The 22,572-nt window shown below is 38.7% G+C and overlaps 3 protein-coding genes across 4 annotated transcripts; all 3 read right to left on the bottom strand.

The window, feature by feature from the left end:
- Positions 1-98: 98 nt before the first annotated feature.
- LOC120108161 (MDIS1-interacting receptor like kinase 2-like) lies at positions 99-1,052 on the bottom strand. Its single transcript, XM_039121743.1, has one exon. The coding sequence runs from the start codon at positions 1,050-1,052 to the stop codon at positions 312-314; it is 741 nt and encodes a 246-aa protein (XP_038977671.1). The 3' UTR covers positions 99-311.
- Positions 1,053-1,321: 269 nt separating this feature from the next.
- On the bottom strand, positions 1,322-1,858 carry LOC103699531 (probable leucine-rich repeat receptor-like protein kinase At1g35710). The gene has a single exon (XM_008781550.3). The coding sequence runs from the start codon at positions 1,856-1,858 to the stop codon at positions 1,322-1,324; it is 537 nt and encodes a 178-aa protein (XP_008779772.3).
- An 8,415-nt stretch (positions 1,859-10,273) lies between these two features.
- Positions 10,274-16,646, bottom strand: LOC113463447 (probable leucine-rich repeat receptor-like protein kinase At1g35710). Of its 2 annotated transcripts, XM_039121745.1 has the most exons (3): positions 13,430-16,646; positions 12,509-12,861; positions 10,274-10,569 (listed from the first exon to the last, which is right to left on the bottom strand). In XM_039121745.1, the coding sequence occupies exons 1-3, from the start codon at positions 16,542-16,544 to the stop codon at positions 10,552-10,554; spliced, it is 3,486 nt and encodes a 1,161-aa protein (XP_038977673.1). In that variant the 5' UTR covers positions 16,545-16,646; the 3' UTR covers positions 10,274-10,551. The 2 variants fall into 2 exon arrangements, with proteins under 2 accessions (XP_038977673.1, XP_038977674.1); XM_039121746.1 differs by lacking the exon at positions 12,509-12,861.
- Between the last annotated feature and the right edge of the window lie 5,926 nt (positions 16,647-22,572).

The following is a 22,572-nucleotide window of genomic DNA, read 5'->3' as shown; positions in this document are numbered from 1 at the left end:
TGGAGCATTCTGAAAAATTCTGCTGTTGGGCAGTGGGCCTTCTAATTCATTGTATGATAAGTCTACAGATAACAAACTTATCATATCACTCAAAGAAGTGGAACATGACCGGTCAGCTCATTGTGTGATAGATTCAGAACTTCTAGCTTATCCAGTTTGCCAAATTGTGATGGTATCTCTCCAGTAAATGAGTTGTGGCTTAGATCTAGGAAGACTTGTAGGTTTACTAGATTTCCAATTTGAAAGGGAATGCTTCCATTAAAAAGATTGTTTCCAAGCTTCAGCGAATAAAGTTTCATGCAGTTACCTAATTATTCTGGTACCCTTCCTCTTAGTTGATTTGCTGACAGATCAAGAATCTCTAAATTAGATAGTTCTCCGAATTCTGGATATACCTCCCCAACAAGTTGGTTATTGCTCAAAGTCAAGTTATATAGATTAGTTAACTTGCTCAGATCCTTTGGAATCTCTCCTGATAGATAGTTCGAAGAAAGGTCAAGTTTTTGTAGTCGAGTCAACTTTCCGAGTTCTGCTGGTATGCTTCCTGTAACCTTGTTGCTGGAGATTTTTAAGAGCGACAAATTATGACATCCTCCCCAGTTTGGTGAGAGCTTACCAGACAGATTGTTGAAGCTTAAATCAAAGTACGAGAGATGTGGATACACTCCAAGATTTTCAGATATATCCCCAGATAGTTGGTTCTGCTTGAGTCCGACTCCGACTAGGCTTGTGCAGTTTTTCAAGCTTTGGGGAATCGGACCTTCAAAATAGTTGTTGCTCAAAGAAAGAATATGTAGAACTCCTCCTTTGCATATGTCATGGGGTAAATGGCCAGAAAAACTGTTGTACCCCAATTGGAGAACTTTCAAATTTGTAATATTATTAAATTCCTGAGGCAAAGAACCAGATAGTTGATTGTTGAATAAGCGCAAATAAGTAAGGTTGGTTAAGCTTCCAAGAGATGGAGGGATTGAGCCAGAGATTTGATTTTCATGGAGGGACAAGATTTCAAGCTTGGTTAAATTTCCGATACTAGCAGGGGATTGAACCATCTAAAAGGTTGACATATATTTTCAAATCTCTCAAGCTTACCAGATCTTGTATTTCATGAGGAATTGATCCAGAGATCTGATTTTTAAAGAGGTTCAAGGTTTCAAGCTTGGTTAAATTTCTGATACTAGTAGGGATGGAACCTGTTAAATTGTTTGTTGAGAGTTCTAGCATAGTTAACTCCACTAGATTTCCTATTTCAGAAGGAATGGAGCCAGAGAGATGATTATTCCAAAGATTGAACCAGTTAAGCTTGGTCCAGTTTCCTAAGCTAAGAGGGATGAAAACCTATCAGACTGTTATTGCTCATCTCTAAATAAACCAGGTTTACGAGATTCCCTAATTCGGGAGGGATGGAGCCAGATATCCCGTTGGTGGAGCAATCCAATACTTGAAGCTGGGTTAAATTTCCCAAAGTGAGAGGGATGGAACCTGTTATATGGTTGGTGTAGATTTTCAACTCCAAGAGATTCCCAAGCCTTCCTAACTCCTTAGGGATGGTACCTGAAAGGTTATTCTGGTGTAGGTATAAGAAGTTAAGCCATGTCATATTACTTAGCCAAGGAGGGATGGAACCACTTATCTGATTCTCGCTAAGATTGAAAGAGTTGAGCTTTGTCAGAGAAATGATCTGCAGTGGAATTATCCCTGCAAAGTTATTAGTGCAAAGATCAAGAGAGGTGAGCTTCGAAAGAGCAGATATGGTGGGAGGAATGCTTCCATAGAGCTCATTGAACGTGAGGTTGAGACTGGTAAGTGATGACAGGGCGGAGAAGTTGAAAGCATTTAGCGTTCCTGCCAGACCCATATGGGCCAGATTCACCTCCCTGATCACATGTCGGCCTCGACGTGTGATGTTGCATGCGATTCCAGTCCAGTTGCATAGACTTGTGTCGAGGTTCCAAGATTCAAGTGATCCTTGGCTCTGGAGGCTGGCTTTCCACTGGAGGAGGGCCCTCCCTTGGGATGCAAGTGAAGCTGATGCCAAGGCAAGAAGAAATGAAAGGATTAGAAACAGAAGAAGGGTGGAGAAGAATTTTGGAGATGACATAGCCAAGGTTCTAATAGGCCCAAGGTGTTTTTAAGGTTATTGTGGCTGTTGAGAGAGAGTTCGAGGCCTTTTATAGCCACCATCTAGTTGCATATTCCTTTGCATGTCTACCGTAAGGGGTGGGTGATAGAAATTTTGCGATGCTTTGAATGTTTCAAGCTGAACGAGGGTTGGGAGATAGTGATTTTACCCAAACCCTACAAACTGGTCTGGACTTTGCTAACATGTCATGCTCTATTTTAGCCAACAGGTGACTGGCTTGTTTTTGTTTTTGTTGGGCACTATGTTGCCATCCATCTACAGTTCTATCTCTTCCTCAACAAAAAGTCTTCGGCTATATCTCTCGAGTCTGGCCTCTACCGTCCGCTAGTGCTATGGCTTCAACTTATCCTTCAATGGTTGCTGTCAGCTTATAACTATCTTCTGTGATTAGACTGGCGCACTGCCACGTGGTGCACGTAGTGTAGAATATAATTTCTTCCATTGCAGTCTCTATTCCATTTGAGAAATAGATGCATCACTGCTACGAATAGGTCCAAAGGCCCTCCTGAAAAGATAATGAATTAATGAAAAATCATCTTTAACTAGGGAAGACTATATCTCTCTGTTCTCTTTTTCCCTCCTCTTCCGTTCCTACTATAAATTCCCTACGACTTAGTATCGAAGGGCTCGGTCGGAGCCAATTCGCTGAGCTCTTATCCTTATTTGTTGTCTCGCAGATCCTCGGAAGCGGTCCATCACGATGTTCCAGGATCGACAGTAATAAGCATCTAGACTGCTCTTGGGTAAGCAGCTCAATGCATGGCATCTATAGTCTTGCATACCAACAGGTCAAAGAAAGAGGTTGAATGGGAAAAATATCGGATAGAAGATGCTATCCTCTCGGTCGATAGAGATGCTATTAAAGACAACAACCGACTCCTTTGAATTAGTTTTCGCAATTCAACATGATATTAAAGACACCCAACCAACTCCTTTGAATTAGTTCACGCAATTCAACAATCATGCAGTCACCATCTAGACCATGTGGTATCCCGGCCTCCCTTCTAATAATTACGTTGGGACAAGTGTAATGGACAGAAGTTGAAAAGTTCAACTTGAAATTGGAATGCTTGTCCCTCTCAGAAAACAAAAAAAGAAAACAAAATTCCGAGGACCGGAAACTCAGAAAATTTTAGAGTCAAAGTCAAGAAGAATTGGAATGAAGATGAGGTACTAGAGTCTGATCAACGGGCCTTCCAGCCCGCCCAGCCCGGCCCGAATTTTTTCGGGCTTGGGCATTAAAAAAAGGCCCATGGGTCGGGCCTGGGCAAGAAAAGCAGCCCGACCAAAAAAATCGGCCGGGCCTGGTCGGCCATTTCTGGCCCATTTCCAGATTCCAAACAAAGAAAAAATCGAGCTTGTCGGGTCGGGCCTATCGGGTCGGGCCGGGCTAGACGGGCCTAGAACCATATTTATAAAGTCGGATCGGGCCTGGACAAAAATTTAAGTCCGACAGTCGGGCCGGGCCGGGCCTGGGCATAGCCATCGGGCCTAATTTCTGCTGTAGAGCCGCAGTCCGAGCCCGGCCCGGGTCCGAGTTTTGATCAGCTCTAGGATGAACCAAGGATAGTAGTCTGATCCAAAGATGCTGATGCGAATCTTCCGTATGGAAGAGGATAGGAGAATGCTCTTCCTTCTCCATTCAATCCAGAGGTTAGGGAAACTCCGTCGTAGCCCGATAGCGGTCCACAAACTCTTAGCAAATGAGCATAAAAAAAAAAAAAAAGTGGTTGACCGACTCAACCCTTGAACCAACACAAAAACACATAATTTATTCCTCACCGCTAGCTACAAAAAGAGCTCACCTTCTCCGGAGCTGCCGCTTTCTTAATAACTTTTGCGAAAAGGGCATTTGAGGCCACCAAGGCTCGGCAAGTTTCAGAAAGAGTCAACGGAGAATGGATTATTAGGGTCTAATTTGGTCATAGGAGGTTAGGTAATAATTTAATTTTCAAAATATAGGGTAGTCCGTCATAATAGCCCCTAGTTTTTCATTTTGAGAATTTATTTTTAAAATTAATTTTTGTATAAGATTTTTTTATATTACTGCAGCATTTTTCTTTTTTGCCGCCGGGGGTTCATCACGTAGATGTACTATTTTCTAAATTAAAAAAATTAAAATAATTATGTATAATTATTTTAAAAGCAATGTTTAAAATTGATGTTGCACACGTAATTTTTTCTAGGCTGAAGAAATTGACATATAAAACATGTATGCCTAATAATTATCTGTTTGTCATCTTGGAAATCGACTCTCGATGCTTTGTCTACGAGCCAATCTGCTACCCGATTTGGCTTCTCATGTTGAGCTGTAAAAATAATCGAAGTTTGAAATCAGGTGATATAGATACCCATTAAAAGAGGACAGGAAAACATGTGCTGGAGAATATTTGAAATCTAGTGGCATGAGCAATGTTCCTCCAGGAAATCTAGTGGCATGATTTTCCGTTTCTATGACTGATTTAAGAGACTTGTAGAAAGGAAGAATATCCAAAAAAAAAAAAATGGGAGGACGATCCATGGCAGCTCGGCTTGAACCATGGCTAACTCCATACCGACAGACACACATTCTCAGGGGTCTTAGAAAGCAGCGAAACCCGACCGAATCCGGCGGCAGGTGGTGGTGGAACTCTAAGCTTACATGAGGAGCATCTTATGAGATGGTCAGCATATGAGGATGCAAAATAAGGAAAGAAAAGAAAAATTAGATTCAAATCAATCTAAGCTTGGTTTTGCTAAGTTGTACTATATCATACTAGTAAAGACCCGTACGGGCATATGTCTAGTCCCACATCGGTTATTTGCTAGATAGATTTTGAGTATTTATACGAGACTAAAAACGTTAAATAATACCTTCTAGCTACTTTTTTTGATGAGTTACGTCGTTTTATACAAAATTTCCATCGTATTTACTATACTTCTCAAGTATTCCATACTTCAAGCAACAAATTAATTGTTTGATATGGTTTAAAAAATAAGTTGATTTAACATTATTGACATAGATGGCAATGCCATAGTGTTTAAAATCTCAAAGAAACCCATGTTATATGATAACCTCGAAGCATGCCATTAGATAATATAAAGAAATATTTCTCTTCAAAATAAGGAAATGCTAACAAGACTTTGGTCCTAGAAGGTGGTGCCAACTATCCTAATTCTCAAAGAAAAAATGATAGTCCAACAAATAAGTGTTCTAGATACTTATTTAACAAATGATCACATAATTAAAGTTACTGTACATAATGTGGAAATCAGATACTTCGGTGGATGCTTAATGGATCGAGTTGGTTTCCTCAGTCAACACCAAACACTCTACTAAGCTTGATAGCGTGCTTGTTGGCTTAGCTGCTAGCAATATCCAGCAAAATTCCAACAAAGTATATATCTGATCCAATCTTGATCGAACAATCCTCAAGTTAGATGACTTCGTTTGAAGCATCATGTGACCTTAATGTAGGATCTTCATTGTGGTGCTAACACAAGTGGCCTAGAAATATTTATGACAAGGTTTAGTTAAGGCTATGGCTATGTCTCACGGCTACAGCATTGTTGCCAATTGCTCATAGACCTTCAAGGAGCTGTTGCAATAGAACAAAGCTTTACGAAGAGTCAGTTAGAGCAATGTTATGTAACTCTGTGTTCCAACAGGTGCTGCATGTGCCCCGCAAGTGTTCCAGGTCTCAGGCCATGCCCCTCCGGAAGAAGAAAAGTAACATAAGCATAAGAAGATATAGGGCCAAAAATTAGAATAACAATGATAGAGGTGTGACCATGAGAATTATTTAGAAAAAAATATAGAGATACTCCTTTAAGTTTGAGCTATTTACCTTGAGACCCTAAAAGTTTAAAAAGTTTCAATTAGTCACCATATTTTATTTTCGTTACAATGTAACCCAGCATCTATTTAGATTTGATGCCACTAAAAAAGTGAGAAAAAAGACCAAAATTCCTTTGATTCAGAGAGATCGGATCGTGGCTTTCATGCGATCTCAAAACACTTTATTCTCTATGATTCATCCATTTGCATAAATCTTAAAGCACTCCATCCTCCATTCATCCACCTGCGCAGATCTCAAAGTCAAACATTTGCACATATCTCAAAGCACTCCATCTTTTACCATTCAGCTATTTGCACATATCTCAAAGCACCTCTATCGGCTATCGTTCATCCACCTGCACAGATCTCAAAAGACTGCTGTCATACACCTACACAGATATTAAAGCACTCAGCTTGCACTGATCTCAAGGCACTCCATCCACTGTCATTCAGCTATCTGCACAGATCTTAAACTATTTCGTCCTCTATCACCATCCACCTATACATATCTTAAAGCGCTCGATCCCCTCTCATCCATCCATTTGCATAGATCTCAAAGCACTTCATCCTCTATCATCCAACCATCTGCATGGATCTCAAAACGCTCCGTTCGCTATCGTCCTTTCACCTTCATAGATCTCAAAGCGCTCCATCCTCTGCAATTCATCCGTCTGTACAGATCTCAAATCACTTCATCCTTTATTATTTATTCACCTGTATAAATAATAAATCATTCATCGTCTGCAATTCATCCGTCTGTACAATCTCAAGCACCCATCTTCCATTATTTATCTACATGCATAGATCTCAAAGCATCCATCATTCTCATTCATCCCTGCACAGATCTCAAAGCACTCCATCTTCTATCAATCATGTATCTGCACAAATCTCAAAGCACTTTTTTTATCATCCATCCATCAGTACATATCACAAAACGCTCCATCCTCTATCATCTATCTAATTGCCTGGATCTCCAAAGTGATTCATCCTCTTTCATCTGCCTGCATAGACCCGATCAACCCAATTTAAAGAATCCATGGGTCGGGTCGCGGTTCTAAAATTGGATCCATTCTAGTTTTCGGGTCGGACAAGGTTTACTAAATTCTGACCTGACCCATTTAATTTTTAGGACAATTTTGGGATTTCTTACCTTATGACCCGACTTGATCTGACCTGAACGCAGTACACCGTTTAGAGCCTGCAGAGGTGCTTAAGGGTTTCTAACTCTATATTCCTCTAATCTCTTCTTGGTTTGAGGATGAGAGGAATGGAAGAGATTATTTTTGTGTATTGTGGAAGGACATGAATTTTACATTAAGGTTTAAGTTGGTTACATTAAATGGGAACATATATCCATTTGTGCATGAATTTTTAATATCCTATTTGTACCCATTTCCGTTTAAAACAAATATGGATATGAATTTTTCATCATATATATATTCGTCAAATAAAACAAATATGGATATGGACATTACTCATAACCTGATCGTGTCTAATCCGGTTGCAGCCTTAGACCTCAATCCTTTTCTTTGCCCAGGGGCATGCTAAAAAAAAAACTGGTGGAGGCCAAGAAAGCCCGAGTTTTAGGAACTCTCTATATGCATTAAATGGCCTCCTAAACTTAGGCATAAGTAAGTTTCCCCCTCGTAAAATTTTGTATTTTTCAGTATTCTATGATGCATAAAGTGGGGGTTGCGCGCTTGCTTAGCTAGTAGGCCCGTTACGCTCTTCAATATTGGGCGTATCTTGTGACATGGATACTTGGTTGCGCAACAACACATAATAATAGTAGCAACTGAAGCACTAATAGAGCAAAGAACCAATTATCGCTACTTGGCTGAATAAATTTTTACTTTAATAAAAATAATTTGATCAATCGTTCACTCGTGAAAAAAAATCCATCAATAATTTAACATGGTTGAAGTATACATTAAAAGCCACAACCATTTATTTTTCCATTTAAAATCACATCTCTTGTCAAGTGAAGAGAATGAGGTAAAGTGGATGAACCCAATTCAACCACCAAGTGAAGCAGCCAGAAAGGGTTGCTACAACTTTCCGTAAATTACAACGTCCATATTCTTCTATCTCCAATCTCTTTCTCCTCCAACTTTCGTAATTCATTTCCCTATACACAGATCTTGTCAAGAAAGAAACTCCAGGTGACCCTAACAAAGCTCTCTCCCTAAAGCAGTACATATACCTATCTCCAATGCTCACTGGAACTATGAAGGGTTGATGCCACAATTGCGGATTCACTAATCGGACAGATGAAATCAACCTACCATTCACCGGCGGTGGGTTGTTTTCATATATTGTAGCGCATGTAACAGAAAAGTTTGTCGATTAACTCCTATGAAAGTAAATCTGAGATTAAACCGGTCATACAACATCAACTTTCGATCGTTGGAACAAGCTAGGACTAATGACCTGCACAAGAAGCATAACTTAGGATTCAATCTCAAAGGTGATTAGTTCATACATAACTGCGGTCATGCATACCATGATGGTCAAAGAAAAGAGCCCTTTGAATGGAATTTTTGGATATCGTTTGTTGGTTTGCACTGACCGCTAAGCAAGGAGTATGTAGAGCTTGATTTCGTGAGGGGACATTAAAAGATGTTATTAGCTCGAGCTTAGATGAACTTGGACATGCAAGTTATGGTAGGAGACATTATATCAATGTCTGGTGTATTGACCCTTGAGGTAATCCTATAATGCCTGAAATACCTGGATTGTGTTTTTACTAGTATCCTTTTTAATTTTAATACAACTTGAGTATTAATTTTGGTGCATTGTAATTTTATTAACTACGATTTCTACCAAAGATTTTGTACAATTACCTTGAGTATGATACAACATTCTTTCTACCATTGCTCTTTTTTTTTTCATTTTATTTTTCATTAAGGAAATATGGTAGGAGTGCACCTTCTAAGCAATGGTTGTCTTTTCCTTGGTCCAAGGGCTAACTTGGATGGTTGGGGAGAAGGAATACAAATGAGTCGAGTAGTCGTAAATTAGTAAACTACTTGGGTTTGTACACACACACACACACACACAAACACATACACACACATACATATATATATACACCTATCTATCTATCTATCCATCTATCCATCTACCTAGCTATATATATAGAAATCAAACTTGTCTTGTTTGTTAATTGACCGGTATGTTATCAATTTGAGTCCAAACTTTTATTTAGTTTTTTAAGCTCAATTTTCATTTTAGCAAATTTTCAAGCTCAAACTGTTAAACTCTTTTCTTTTCAACAAAATGTTTAACTATTAATTCATAGCAAATATTGATGCATTTCCATTACTACCGGTCATGTATAACTACATAATTGAATCTCAAACTTCAAATCCTATATTACAAATATCATTATATTTTTGAGCAAATTAATGAAACCTATTATATTATTTTATTGATAAATCACATGAAGTACAAATCGAAGCCAAGAAATGAGAAAAGCAAAAAAAGAAAGGAAAAAGCAAAGATAACCAGAGGAGACGAAGGGGGGACATAGGATGTCCAAGCCCAAGAAACCATACAATCTAATACCGGTCAATAAAAAAAAAAATACTCCAAGACAATTCCAATTTAAATAGAGCATCAAGACAACGACTAGCCCAACTTAAATGGCCCACTGCATTTTTTCCCCCAAAATTCTCATATTTTCTTGGTAAACATGAGTGCCAGCTTACAAGTATATCGCTCCGTGGAAAGCACAATTCCTATGGTTGGAAATTCTTATGGATTCTTCTCCAGATTAACCAGGTCAATAAAATGCTTGAGTATAAATTAATTGTTGTGACAACTCACTGAAGATAACTTTACAATTTCCAATAATAAAAGCACGAAGGATATATCCGTTGGTTGATATGAATCTACTGCATAAAGAACATATCTGTACAATATATAAACAAGAGAATCAAGTTTTGCTAACTCTCTTGAACCAAAAAAAGGAGAATAAACTATATATTAAATGATTGCTATTTTGGCAAATATCTAGTTTCTACCAGACCTTTACATGGATTAGGTGGCAAAATTATTTATGCATTGAACTAGCATTGCTGTGGGAATTAAAGATGGTTCAAGAGAAGAAAATTATAATATCGAGGAAGTTTTGAGTACATTAAAATTTGGTTATGGATAAGAAAGAATTGCAAAGGATTTATCCGTTCCATATGCAAAGTTTGGAACTATTAGTCAATAAGTAGCAGATCTGAGTATAAAGATCACAGCTTAGAGTAATTTCAATTTAGTTATGAAGTGCATATCCAAATATTAACTAAAGCACGAACTTATTTAATATAGTTGTCAAATGCTCGATATGAAGAGGCATACATGATGGACTGCATAGTGACCTACAATGAAGAATATGGAGAAATTTGTTCCCGTAGTCACAAACAAACCAGGCCAATAAATTTGTTAGAAAAAATATAAAACCATATATATATCGAGCTGGCAAAGATTGTTTCTTTTGACTGAATATATTGCACTTTCTTGTTTTGCAAATATCGATTGCCCCCAACTCTGTATTTCCTCACTCCTGTCACCTTCTACCAGAATATTTTCAACTGGCTCAACAGGCTTCCTCATTCTGCAAACAAACAACGCAAAAGATTAATGATATTTAATATTGGAATTTTTTTCCAATTATCTGAGATAATCTAGACTACTTGGGTTGGGGTCATGAAAGGAATAGAACATGGATAATAAATAAGGGGAATTCAGAGACAAGATGTGGCCACTGGGTTATGCCTTCATATATAGAAGTGTCGCAAACCACCTTTTTTCTTTATGTATTCTTGATTCGGACTCCATCAAACACCCATCTCTGTTTTTGATAACTAGAGTCGTTGATTAAGGGCCCTCATTTTCCTTAACTTAGGATGTCACCAACAATTTAAACTTGGACAAAATAAAATATAGGTCCATGATATATTGAATAATTCCTAACAAATTTCAAGATCAATTCAGTGGGTATGGTGACTAATATAGTGCAAGTGACAAGCTGAGGTGTTGCTTGGACTCTGCACACACACAGTCAAGGGAGCAACCAAGAGCCTCAAGGGGAGGTGTAAGAGAGAAACCAACATCCTTCGGGCAAAATTACCGAAAGACCAAGAAACCCACTGGATATCAAAACAATCTGAACCGTTCTTGAGATCTGGTGGACCATGAAGTGTCAGCCATCGATCGGGGGCAATATAAGGGACCGACCAATCGAACGGTTGTGATTTGATTGATAGGGACGGAGAGGGAGAGGTGTAGGTGGGCCGACCCAAGACTAGTCGGGGTGTCTTCTAGAAATGAGGCATCAGGGACCGTTGGCCGATTGTTGCCCAAAAGAAACCTCAATTCTATTCCTTTCTTTTTGTATTCTTCAGTCGATTGGTATTGGCTGGCGGTGGCACGGGAGATGGATTTGAAAAGGTTGATGAGGTTTGGTGAATTGTTTGTGAATGTTTGCATGCAAGGTAGTTTGATTTCAAAACCTTTTTCTTGTTAGAGTAGCATTAGCTAAAGAAGATTTGAAATTTTGAGATGGGGATTTCGTGAGGGGGACATTAAAGGATGACTGTAGCAAATTTTCGAGCTAAAATTGTTAAGCTCTATTCTTTTCAACAAAAAAGTTTAATTATTAATTCATTTGCAAGTATCAATACATTTGCATCACTATAGTCACGTATGACTACTGCATAGTTGAATCTCAAACTTCAAATCCTACACTACAAATATCACTATATTTTTGAGCAAATTAATGAAACCTATTATATTATTTTATTGATAAATAAAATAAAGTACAAATTGAAGCAAAGAAATGAGAAAGCAAAAAAAAGAAAGGAAAGAGCAAAGATAAACAGAGGAGACGAATGGGGGACATGGGATGTCCAAGCCCAAGAAACCATACAATCCAATTCCCGGTCCAATAAATAAATCTAATCCAGCACAATTCCAGTTTAAACAGAGCATTGACACAACAACTAGCCCAACCTAAATGGCCTACTGCATTCTTTTCCCCATAATTTCTGACAAAAATATGTCGGTTCTCATATTTTCTTTGTAAATGTAAGTGTCTATTTACAAGTATATCGCTTGTGGGAAACACAAATCTTATGATTGACAGGTGCCTATTGTGCCAGATTAACAAGATATTATTACCTACACTGTATGCACTACGGCGCGCAGGCAGCTAATCACGGTCGTTGATTTCTATGGGCTTTATACATCGAATACGCCCATCATCATAAGAACTAGCGATTGTGATTAGCTGCAAGCATGGCCATATTAGGCAATAATTTTTCCGGATGACCAGGCCAATAAAATGCTCGAGTATAAATTAATTGTTTTGACAACTCAGTCAAGATAATTGTACAATTTCTAATAATAAAAGCATGAAGGGATCTCTCCGTTGGTTGATATAAATCTACTGCATAAAGAATCAAGTTCTGCTAAAACTCTTGAACCAAAAAAAGGAGATAAACTATATATTAAATCATGGCTATTTTTGGCAACATATCTATTTTCTATCATACCTTGACATGAATTAGGTGACATAACTTAATCATGTCCAAAGGTTGGGAGTTTGGTCGTGCCCCGATGGTAGATAGCTGTTGAGATACATTTTGCATCGTCGGACGAGAATGCGGGTTGTTATCCAAACACTGAAATGCTGTCATAACTACTGCAAATAACTCATTTGCAGCTTGAGTTGTAGGAGGTGGTTGTCGCGGGTCTAATATATCTTTCAGAAAGGTGTTTTCACCGACTGGACAAGATAAAGTAGAGATGAGATCTCCTGGATGCCTTCCCATTACAATCTCAAGTGCTACTACTCCAAAACTATATACATCACATTTCTCAGTAACCCTCATTGTGTATGCAAGCTCTGTAACAGACATAAAAATATAAAATCAATTTTTTTTTTGTCAACCACTTCTAATAGAGCTAGTTTCATCAATTTAATTAGCTCTAGAGTCCGCTTGTAACTGCAACATAAGGTATCTGATTTAATTCAAAAAGTTTAGAGTATTCTTAATTGTGTCTATACCTCACAAAAGCAAGTCAGCAGATGATCAATAGTTTACTGTGTATTACATAGTCCAGTACAAATCATAGCTTTGAAAATGTAATAGTATTAAAAGTTAAACAAACATGACTTCATATCAAGTTGGTCACATGAATGTCATGGAGAGCAACATGTAATTAGCTAATCCTAATGAACAAGAAAGAAACAATAACTCTTTTTGAGGAAAAGAATTGTATTGTTTCTTTGAGGAGCATGGAAGTATGTAATGCATTGATAAGTTACCATGGTCATAGCTATGTTACCTTTTTTTTTGTTATAGAGATAAACCTAAAGATGCTCTTAACATATCTTGAACAATGTATTAAAAAATATAAATAAATTTGCAAGGCCATTGTTCTTACATTACAAAAATGGAATTGCAACATACCTGGGGCCAAATATCCTCGTGTGCCTGCAAGCATGCTCCAGTTAGATGAATTAGGCTTTAAAAGTCTAGCAACACTGAAGTCCGAAATACAAGCCTTATATTCTGCATCAAGTAGAATATTATTACTTGTTATGTCTCGGTGCACTAATGGCGGAGCGCAATCATGGTGCATGTATGATAGAGCATGAGCAATATGTTTTACAGCATCCACTCTCTTAGACCAATCCAATTCAGTGACACCTTCACTTCGGAGAATATTTGCCAAGCTGCCTCTCTCCATGTATTCACAAACGAGAAGCTTATGCCGAGCATTGGAGCAAAAACCATAAAGCTTCACAATATTCCGATGTTGGATCTGGGTAAGTGCCCGTATTTCGTTCCAAAAAGTTTGCTTGCTTGGTGAGTTTTCAATTTCTAATGGATGAAATTTCTTCACAGCTACTAACTTGCCGCTTGGCAGCAGTGCTTTGTAAACACTGGAAAATGCTCCACTGCCAATGCAGTACTTGGCATCAAAATCCTCTGTTGCTTGAATGATGTCATTGTATGCATATTCTCCATTGAAGTTCCAAATAGAGAATCCACCTTCTTCAATACTTGCATCATTTGTCGCATATTTCTTCCTTCTCATAATTAGCAAAGCAAATACAACAAATAGAAATAAGAGACTAGGAACAGTAATTAACAAGACAAGTTTGTGGCGCTTATTTGAATCATCTTTGCTAGTTGTATGGGAGCCACATGAAGGCAAACCTTTTACTGAACCACACAAGCCTTTGTTGTGGGCGAACCACTCCACTGGAGCGATCTGGAAAATTCTGCAGTTGGGAAGTGGGCCTTTTAATTCATTGTATGATAAGTCTACAAATGACAAGCTCATCATATCACTCAAAGAAGGTGGAACAGGACCAGTCAGCTCATTGTGTGATAGATTCAGAGCTTCTAGCATATTCAGTTTGCTAAATTGTGATGGTATCTCTCCAGTAAATGAGTTGTGGCTTAGATCCAGAAAGTCTTGCAGGTATACTAAATTTCCAAGTTGAAAGGGAATGCTTCCATTTAAATGATTGTTTCCAAGCTTCAGCAATTGAAGTTTCATGCAGTTACCTAATTGTTCTGGTACCCTTCCTCTTAGTTGATTTGCTGACAGATCAAGAAACTGCAAATTAGATAGTTCTCCGAATTCTGGATATACCTCTCCAACAAGTTGGTTGTTGCTCAAAGTCAAATTATATAGATTAGTTAACTTGCTCAGATCGTTCGGAATCTCTCCTGATAGATAGTTGGAGGAAAGGTCAAGCTGTTCTAGTCGAGTCAACTTTCCAAGTTCTACCGGTATGTTTTCTGTAACTTCATTGTTGGAGATTCTTAAGAGTGACAAATTATGACATCCTCCCCAATTTGGTGAGAGCTTACCAGACAGTCTGTTGAAGCTTAAATCGATGTACCAGAGTTGTGGATACACTCCAAGATTTTCAGATATATCTCCGGATAGTTGGTTATGCTGAAGTCGAACGGTGCTTAGGCTTGTACAGTTTTTCAAGCTTTTGGGAATAGGACCTTCAAAATTGTTGTTGCTCAAAACAAGATAATATAGAACTCCTCCTTTGCATATGTCAAGGGGTAAATGGCCAGAAAAATTGTTGTTCATTAATTGGAGAAGTTTCAAATTTGTAATATTGTTAAATTCTTGAGGCAAGGAGCCTGATAATCGATTGTTGAATAAGAGCAAATTTGTAAGGTTGGTTAAGCTTCCAAGAGATGGAGGGATCGAGCCAGAGATTTGATTAACTTGCAATGCCAAAAAATTAAGCTTCCTCAAGTTTCCTAATTCATGAGGAATTGGTCCAGAGATCTGATTTTCAGGGAGGTGCAAGTGTTCAAGCTTGGTTAAATTTCCTAAGCTGGTGGGGATTGAACTCGTTAAATTGTTTTTCGAGAGGTCTAGTATAGTTAACTTCACTAGATTTCCTAGTTCATGAGGAATGGGTCCAGAGAGATGATTGCCCCAAAGGTACATAGTATTAAGCTTGGTTAAATTTCCTAACCAACTGGGGATGGAACCAGTTAAATTGTTTTGTGAGAGTACTAAATCATTTAACTCTACTAGATTTTCTATTTCATGAGGAATTGGTCCAGAGATCTGATTTTTAACGAGGTACAAGAATTCAAGCTTGGTTAAATTTCCTAAGCTGATGGGGATAGAACCTGTTAAATTGTTTGTATCGAGGTCTAGCATAGCTAACTCCACTAGATTTCCTATTTCATGAGGAATTGATCCAGAGAGATGATTATCCCAAAGGAACAAAAGATTAAGCTTGGTTAAATTTCCTAAGTTGGTGGGGATGGAATATGCTAAACTATTTTGTTCAAGTTTTAGCATAGTTAACTCCGCCAGATTTCCTATTTCAGAAGGAATGGAGCTAGATAACTCGTTGTCGGAGCAATCCAATAATTGAAGCCGGGTTAAATTTCCCAAAGTGGAAGGGATGGAACCTGTTATACGGTTGGTGTAGATTGTCAACTCCAAGAGATTCCCAAGCTTTCCTAATTCCTTAGGGATGCTACCTGAAAGGTTATTGTCGGATAGGTATAAGAAGTTAAGCCTTGTCATATTACTTAGCCAAGGTGGGATGGAACCGCTTATCTGATTGTTGCTAAGATTGAAGGAGTTGAGCTTTGTCAGATAGCTGAGCTGTAGTGGAATTATCCCTATGAAGTTATTATTGCAGAGATCAAGAGAGGTGAGCTTCGAAAGAGCAGATATGGTGGGAGGGATGCTTCCATAGAGCTTGTTGAGCGTGAGGTTGAGACTGGTAAGTGATGACAGGAGGGAGAAGTTGAGAACATTCAGCGTTCCTGCCAAACCCATATGGGGTAGATTCACCTCCGTGATCACATGTCGGCCTCGACGTGTGATGTTGCATGCGATTCCAGTCCAGTTGCATGGACTAGTGTCGAGGTTCCAAGATTCAAGTGATCCTTGGCTCTGGAGGCTGCCTTTCCACTGGAGGAGGGCCCTCCCTTGGGATGCAAGTGAAGCTGATGCCAAGGCAAGAAGAAATGAAAGGATTAGAAACAGAAGAAGGGTGGAGAGGAATTTTGGAGATGACATAGCTAAGGTTCTGATAGGCCCAAGGTGTTTTAAGGTTATTGTGGTTGTTGAGAGAGAGTTCGAGGCCTTTTATAGCCACCATCTAGTTGCATATTCCTTTGCATGTCTACCGTAAGGGACGGGTGATAGAAATTTTGCGATGTTTTGAATGTTTCAAGCTGAACGAGGGTTGGGAGATGGTGATTTTACCCAAACCCTACGGAACTGGTTTGGACTTTGCTAACATGTCATGCTCTACAGTTCTCTCTTCCTCAACACAAAAGTCTTCGGTTATATCTCTCCTGAGTCTGGCCTCTACCGTCCGCTAGTGCTATGGGCTTCAACTTATGCTTCAGTGGTTGTTGTCAGCTTGTAACTATCTTCCGTGAATGGAGTGGCGCACTGCCACGTGGTGCACGTGGTGTGGAATATAATTTCTTCCACTACAGTCTCTCTCCCATTTGAGAAATAAATGCATCATTAAAAGCCAAAAGGAAGGGGTAGCATTTGATCCTTAAATTAAAATGAAGGGTGGGAGTTTTATAACCTTTAAACACGTATCGTAGCGAAGAAAGAGTGCATCCTCAAAAAAGAATCCAAGCTTAGCCACTCATCTTACATCGATCACACCATGATCCAAGATAGATAGGGGATTAAGGTGATATCGCTACTGTTCGTGTAAATATCTACGGTCTTGGACCGTATCTTAATTATTGTTAGGTCTAAAGCCTTTGCATATTTTACACCGTGGAGAGCTGTGAATCAATTGGACAGCCATCATCAAAAAAATTAATCATCCATCTTGAAAACATACTGCTATCATTCATCTCAAAAGTAAAGTTTGGTGCCAAACAAAGTGGACAGAGAGATGAGCCATAGCCCTTTATTCTCGAGATGGGTGATGTAGCACCTGTCCAAGGATGCATGCTCTCTACCTTGGATTATCATGGTTCATTATTGTCAATCCTGGATACCAAATTGGTTTAGCATTATGTTTGGTCGCTCGAATGGCAAATAGTTCAATGGAAGCAAGGAGAACGCCTCTTGTTTCTAAGAAACAGAAATGGGTTAATTATAATCTAGTTTCATGCATCTTTTATGCATTGATATAGCAGCAGAGATTAATTTATTTCAAAACATATATGATATCAATTTTGAACTCTGAATACTGCTTCCAATCACATGCTTCCATGTCAGCATGTGAAAGAAAAAAGAGTCAAAATCAAACTTCGAATATCAAAAAATACTTGGGGGTGTCTGATAGTACACATGAAAATTTTCTGGGCCTGCACAATGTTGGTTTAGCATGTCCATCGCACATGTACGGCGCCGGTACTGCAAGCTGCACAAATCCCCTCATGCCATGTCTTGCAGGAAATGTTTCTTTTGCAGAGAAAGAGGGCCATGTAGCATTATAGATATGGAATATCAAAAAGTGCCAAGTTTTTGACATATATTGCATTTAAATCTTACACATCAACCTATGGTTACATTAACAAAAACACAACCCCATACACAAGACTATTACCATTGCGGGATCTAGGAGGGTTAAATAATATGACAAAATTCATCGTCTTAGTAACGGAACCGGCCGTACCGATGCCAACTAGCACAATATCGGTATGGTACGGCACGGTACGAAAATTTTTTTAGTATACTAAGTATCGGTACGTCATCTATATCGAATACCGATATTGAATCGGTACAGTACGATACGCTCTGTACTGTCCCATTTGGGCTGGTATGGCATACTATGATACATGGCCTTAGTGTCATGTATGGAGAGTTTTTTTTCGTATTTTGAGCCCATAACACGCCCAAGCCACAACAAAGCAATTTTATGGTTATGCCAAGCCTCACTCTCACTTGATTAAATTAAATTAATATTTTTCTGTTTCATTGCTTTGGATGGTCCAGTTTCTTCATCGAATCACCAAAATACTATTCAGCCATTAACCTATATTTCCATGGCTAGCTAGTATTAGCTGATTTAGTTGGTATCTAACACTACTGCATAGGAGAGGCCCAGAGTTTGAGACTGAGGTTTGTGACTTGGAATTGTTATTAGATGAACCAACCGCTGCAAAGTCAAGAAAAATGATGAAACTTCATGATTTTTTTGTAGATATGATTTTCCTTTTGGCAGGTATTACTTTTTGATATGAAATTGTTAGCAAACACTCTGAGTGGACAACTACCAGAATAAATTGGGGGCTGCAATAAACTCTGCCTGCTTAAGATGACTAATAATGTGTTGAATGGAACCATTCCACATCAAATTGGTAGCCTGTAAGAATTACTCGATCGAAGCAACAATTTCTTCATGGGTATAATATTCCATCACAACTAAGCAAGCTACTAATGCTAAAACACCTAAATCTCTCGCATAACAAGTTAGGAGGTTCCATTTCATCATCTCTTCCACGCATGATTAGCTTCTCATCCATAGATTTATCATACCTCCTGGAGGGTCTTTTTCCTGATAACCAGTTTTTCCAAAATGCTCCAAGAGAGTTGTTTGTTCATGATAGAGGCTTGTGTGGTTATGTGCACAGTTTACCTCCATGTGACACGCTTTTAACAAGAAAATGCTAATCAACGCCATAAAGTCATGCTCCTGACAATTATATCTATTCGAGGCTCGTTATTTCTTTTATTCTTGCTTCGCTAAAGTTGCTATAGCCTTCTTCAAGAAGCACAAAATACAATTTCAAACAAATGTGGCTAATGGAAGTTCATTCTTGGTTTGGCATTTTGATGGGAAAGATGCATAAAATGACATCATCTTAACCGCTGAAGATTTGATAACATATTTTGCATTGGCAAGGAATTTGTGATAGTCTAAAACGGAGCCTGTATATATGCTTGGAGGCCAACACTGCCAACTTTTCCGACGATGAAATGATACGGTTCGGGTTGTATCTTCCGATTGATCTTCTTTCACATCATCGGCCATTTGATCATGCTCCACACAGCTTTGAAAGCTCTCAGAACATCTTCATCCATCTGCTTGCATAAATCTCAAAAAAAAGGGCTACCGCATGATCCAAACATATCCTTCTTCATGCGAAAGGCCCGGCAATTGTAGAGGTAGAGGCCCGGCAACTCCTTCAAGTGCTTCAAAATAAACTTACGTGAAGGACGAGAATTGGATTGCAGAAAAACAGAAAAGTTTGTAGACCAACTCCTGTGAAATAAATCTGAGATTAAACCGATGATACAACATCAACTATCGATCTTGGAACAAGCTATGACTAATTGACTGCACAAGAAGCATAAATTAGGAATCAATCTCATAGGTGATTAGCTCATATATTATTGTGGTCATGCATACCATAAGGTGAAAGAAAGGGCCCTTTGAAAAGCATTTGTGGATATTCTTTTGTTTGCACTGACCGCTAACTGAATGGGTATGAAGGGTTTTTTCTTTTCTTTTTTTTCCTGGAGTACTACAATGAAATAATTATTTCAAAAGATCCGCATCATGCATTCACCGCGTGCATGACGACGGAACTTCTTTTGCGTCCAAGTCCTCCATTGGCAGCTTCAAAGAAACGAACTCGAAGACCAGCGCCTCTCGACTCTCTTTGCAATACCTTGTTTAGGTAATAATTTATTTTTCAAAAGATAGGGTATGAATCAAGATTTAACTAAAGCTATGGTCCCGCCATAATGCCCCTAGTTTTGGGGTACAGTGACTTTACCCAAACCCTACGGAACCGGACTGGATGTCATGCTCTATTCAACCAATGGGTGACGGGCAAGTAATCAAAATCGGCGGGGCGATCATGTCTTCCTTATTTTTGTTGGGCACTACGTTGCCATCGATCTACAGTTCTATCTCGATCCTCCAACAAAAAGTCTTCGGTTCGGTTACATCTCCCTCGAGTCTGGCCTCTTCCGTCCGCGAGTGCTATGGGCTTCCAACTTATCCTTTTGCGGTTGTTGCCAGCTTATAAATATCTTCGTGATTGGATAAATATTTCTTATTTTCAAATGGATAAATAAAAAAGCAAGGCCTGCTTTTCTAAAACATATGCCACCACAAAAGAAAAGATCGATTCCTTGCCTTCTGGAGCTAAGTAATCGGATTAATATTGTGTTATTGCCGAACCGTGTTGTGGGGCACGGAAGACATAGGTTTTCTTTTCTTGTTAGCTTGCATGCTCGACATTATAGCAGTTGGAACGGGTAAGACCACAAATAGTAGTCAGTGGCGGGCACCAAGAACAAGTACACGCAAACTCGCATAAAGGAAAAAAATACTTTTATTCACTTGCTGAGAAACTTTCCCATCCTCGTGGCTACACCACCGTGATGAAAACTGACCAAATTTGTTGTACATTTGTCCAATTATTTTTCAAAATGTAACCTTTCATTTTTGCGTCTAGATTGGATACAATTCCAGTGATATTAGTTTAAATTCTTATGTTTCCATTCATAGGTCATTGCAAATCTATTTTTGTGAGCTTCCATGCAGGGGCGTATTTAGTCTTATATTAACCATGCACTAGGTAGATTTTGGGTAAGGCTAAAGAATCCAAATAATCTTATATTATTATAAATGATATCAGAACAGATCAGGTCCATAGCCCATGTGAATTAGGAGACATTGCGACACAGGCTCCTTGAAGCTAACCACAGGTCGATCATGATGCCTATGATTATATTTGAATAGATTTAGACCCTTAGCTTGGCGAGTATGCTAGAGCTTAAATGGGAAGAGCATGTGAGGACTCATACGAGCATATATTTAGTCCCATATCGACTATGCACTGGATAGATTTTGGATAATTATATAGGGCCTAGGAACCAAATAATATCACCCAACTAGCTTTTTTGATGAAATCTTGGGTTGTTATAATTTTCTTATCATAATATTCAGACCTAACAATTGTTTAGGCTCTCAATTTATTGCTTTTGGATTCTCTCTTTTCTCAATTGTTGTTATAGTTAATTATATAAGTTGATTGTTATCAAAGATATTGTTGTTATCATGCTACCTATACCCATCTCATCTAACCCCCAAGCGAGCTAGATCTCGTGAAACTAGGAGTTTACGAATAAAGGATTGAAATGAGAGATGTTGTTACTTGAACTAAACCCATATGTCCAAAGGATATAACAACCCAAGTTTTCACTCAAAATGGCTAGCTGAAAGGTATTTTTGGATTTCTTAGTCCTGTATAAGTACCCAAGATCTTTTTGGCAAATAATCGATGTGGGACTAAACACATGCCCCGCACAAATCCTCACATAATCTTCTTGTTTAAGCAGTGACGTCCTCGTCACGCTAAAGGCCCAAATCCATTCAAATCTAATCACAAACACCACGTTCGGCCCGTCGTTAGCCTTAAGGAGCCTGTGCTGCAGGGTCCCCTAGTCCACATGGGCTATGTGTCGGGTATGCTTTGATACCATTTGTAACAACCTAAGACCTCATCCAAAATAGCGAGCTGGAAGGTATTTTTTGGATTTTGTAGTCCTGTATAAGTATTCAAGATCTCTCTGGCATAAACGATGTGGAACTAAACACATGCCCGCACAGGTCCTCACAAGAGATGACATCTGTGTTTGGTTAATATTTGTGCTGGGTCATCTGCAACTCTAGTAGCTCATCTTCCTTTCCTTTATAGGTTCATTAGGTCCCCTATCCCTTAGAACTTTAAAGATCAACTTTGATAGCTCCCTCAAAAGTAATCAAGGTGCTGTCGGGTTTCTCATTGGAGATCATTATGGCCACTTTATCTTTGCTGGTACTAGACGATTTTCAGCTATTTCTGTTTCTAATTTTAGAGCTACAAGTTTGACTCAAAAGTATTCTGCTTGACGATGACTCTAGTACTGGCATTAATTAGATCAAGGGAAAGATTCCTGCGCCATCAAGTCCTCTTCCTTTTGATATTCTCCATCTATATGCATCTTTGAATTTCTTCACTGCTAATCATATGTTTAGAGAGGCTAATTTTCCTACGGGTTAGCTGGCAAGCTGAGATTTCCATTACGATATTTTCTCAAATGATGTTATACAAATTGATTGTATGGGACT

The sequence above is a fragment of the Phoenix dactylifera genome, unplaced genomic scaffold (assembly GCF_009389715.1).
Source record: "Phoenix dactylifera cultivar Barhee BC4 unplaced genomic scaffold, palm_55x_up_171113_PBpolish2nd_filt_p 001202F, whole genome shotgun sequence".
In the NCBI taxonomy this organism is placed as follows: domain Eukaryota; kingdom Viridiplantae; phylum Streptophyta; class Magnoliopsida; order Arecales; family Arecaceae; genus Phoenix; species Phoenix dactylifera.
This window is presented reverse-complemented; position numbering and strand designations above follow the sequence as displayed.

What these genes read in the sequence shown, in the direction of transcription:
- LOC120108161 (XM_039121743.1), bottom strand. Translation starts at nt 1,052, where the DNA reads ATGGTTCAATCCCCTGCTAGTATCGGAAATTTAACCAAGCTTGAAATC.
- LOC103699531 (XM_008781550.3), bottom strand. Translation starts at nt 1,858, where the DNA reads ATGGGTCTGGCAGGAACGCTAAATGCTTTCAACTTCTCCGCCCTGTCA.
- LOC113463447 (XM_039121745.1), bottom strand. Translation starts at nt 16,544, where the DNA reads ATGTCATCTCCAAAATTCCTCTCCACCCTTCTTCTGTTTCTAATCCTT. An exon ending in ACGAGGATATTTGGCCCCAG is followed by an intron (nt 12,862 to 13,429) that starts GTATGTTGCAAT and finishes TGTCTGTTACAG; the next exon opens with AGCTTGCATACACAATGAGG.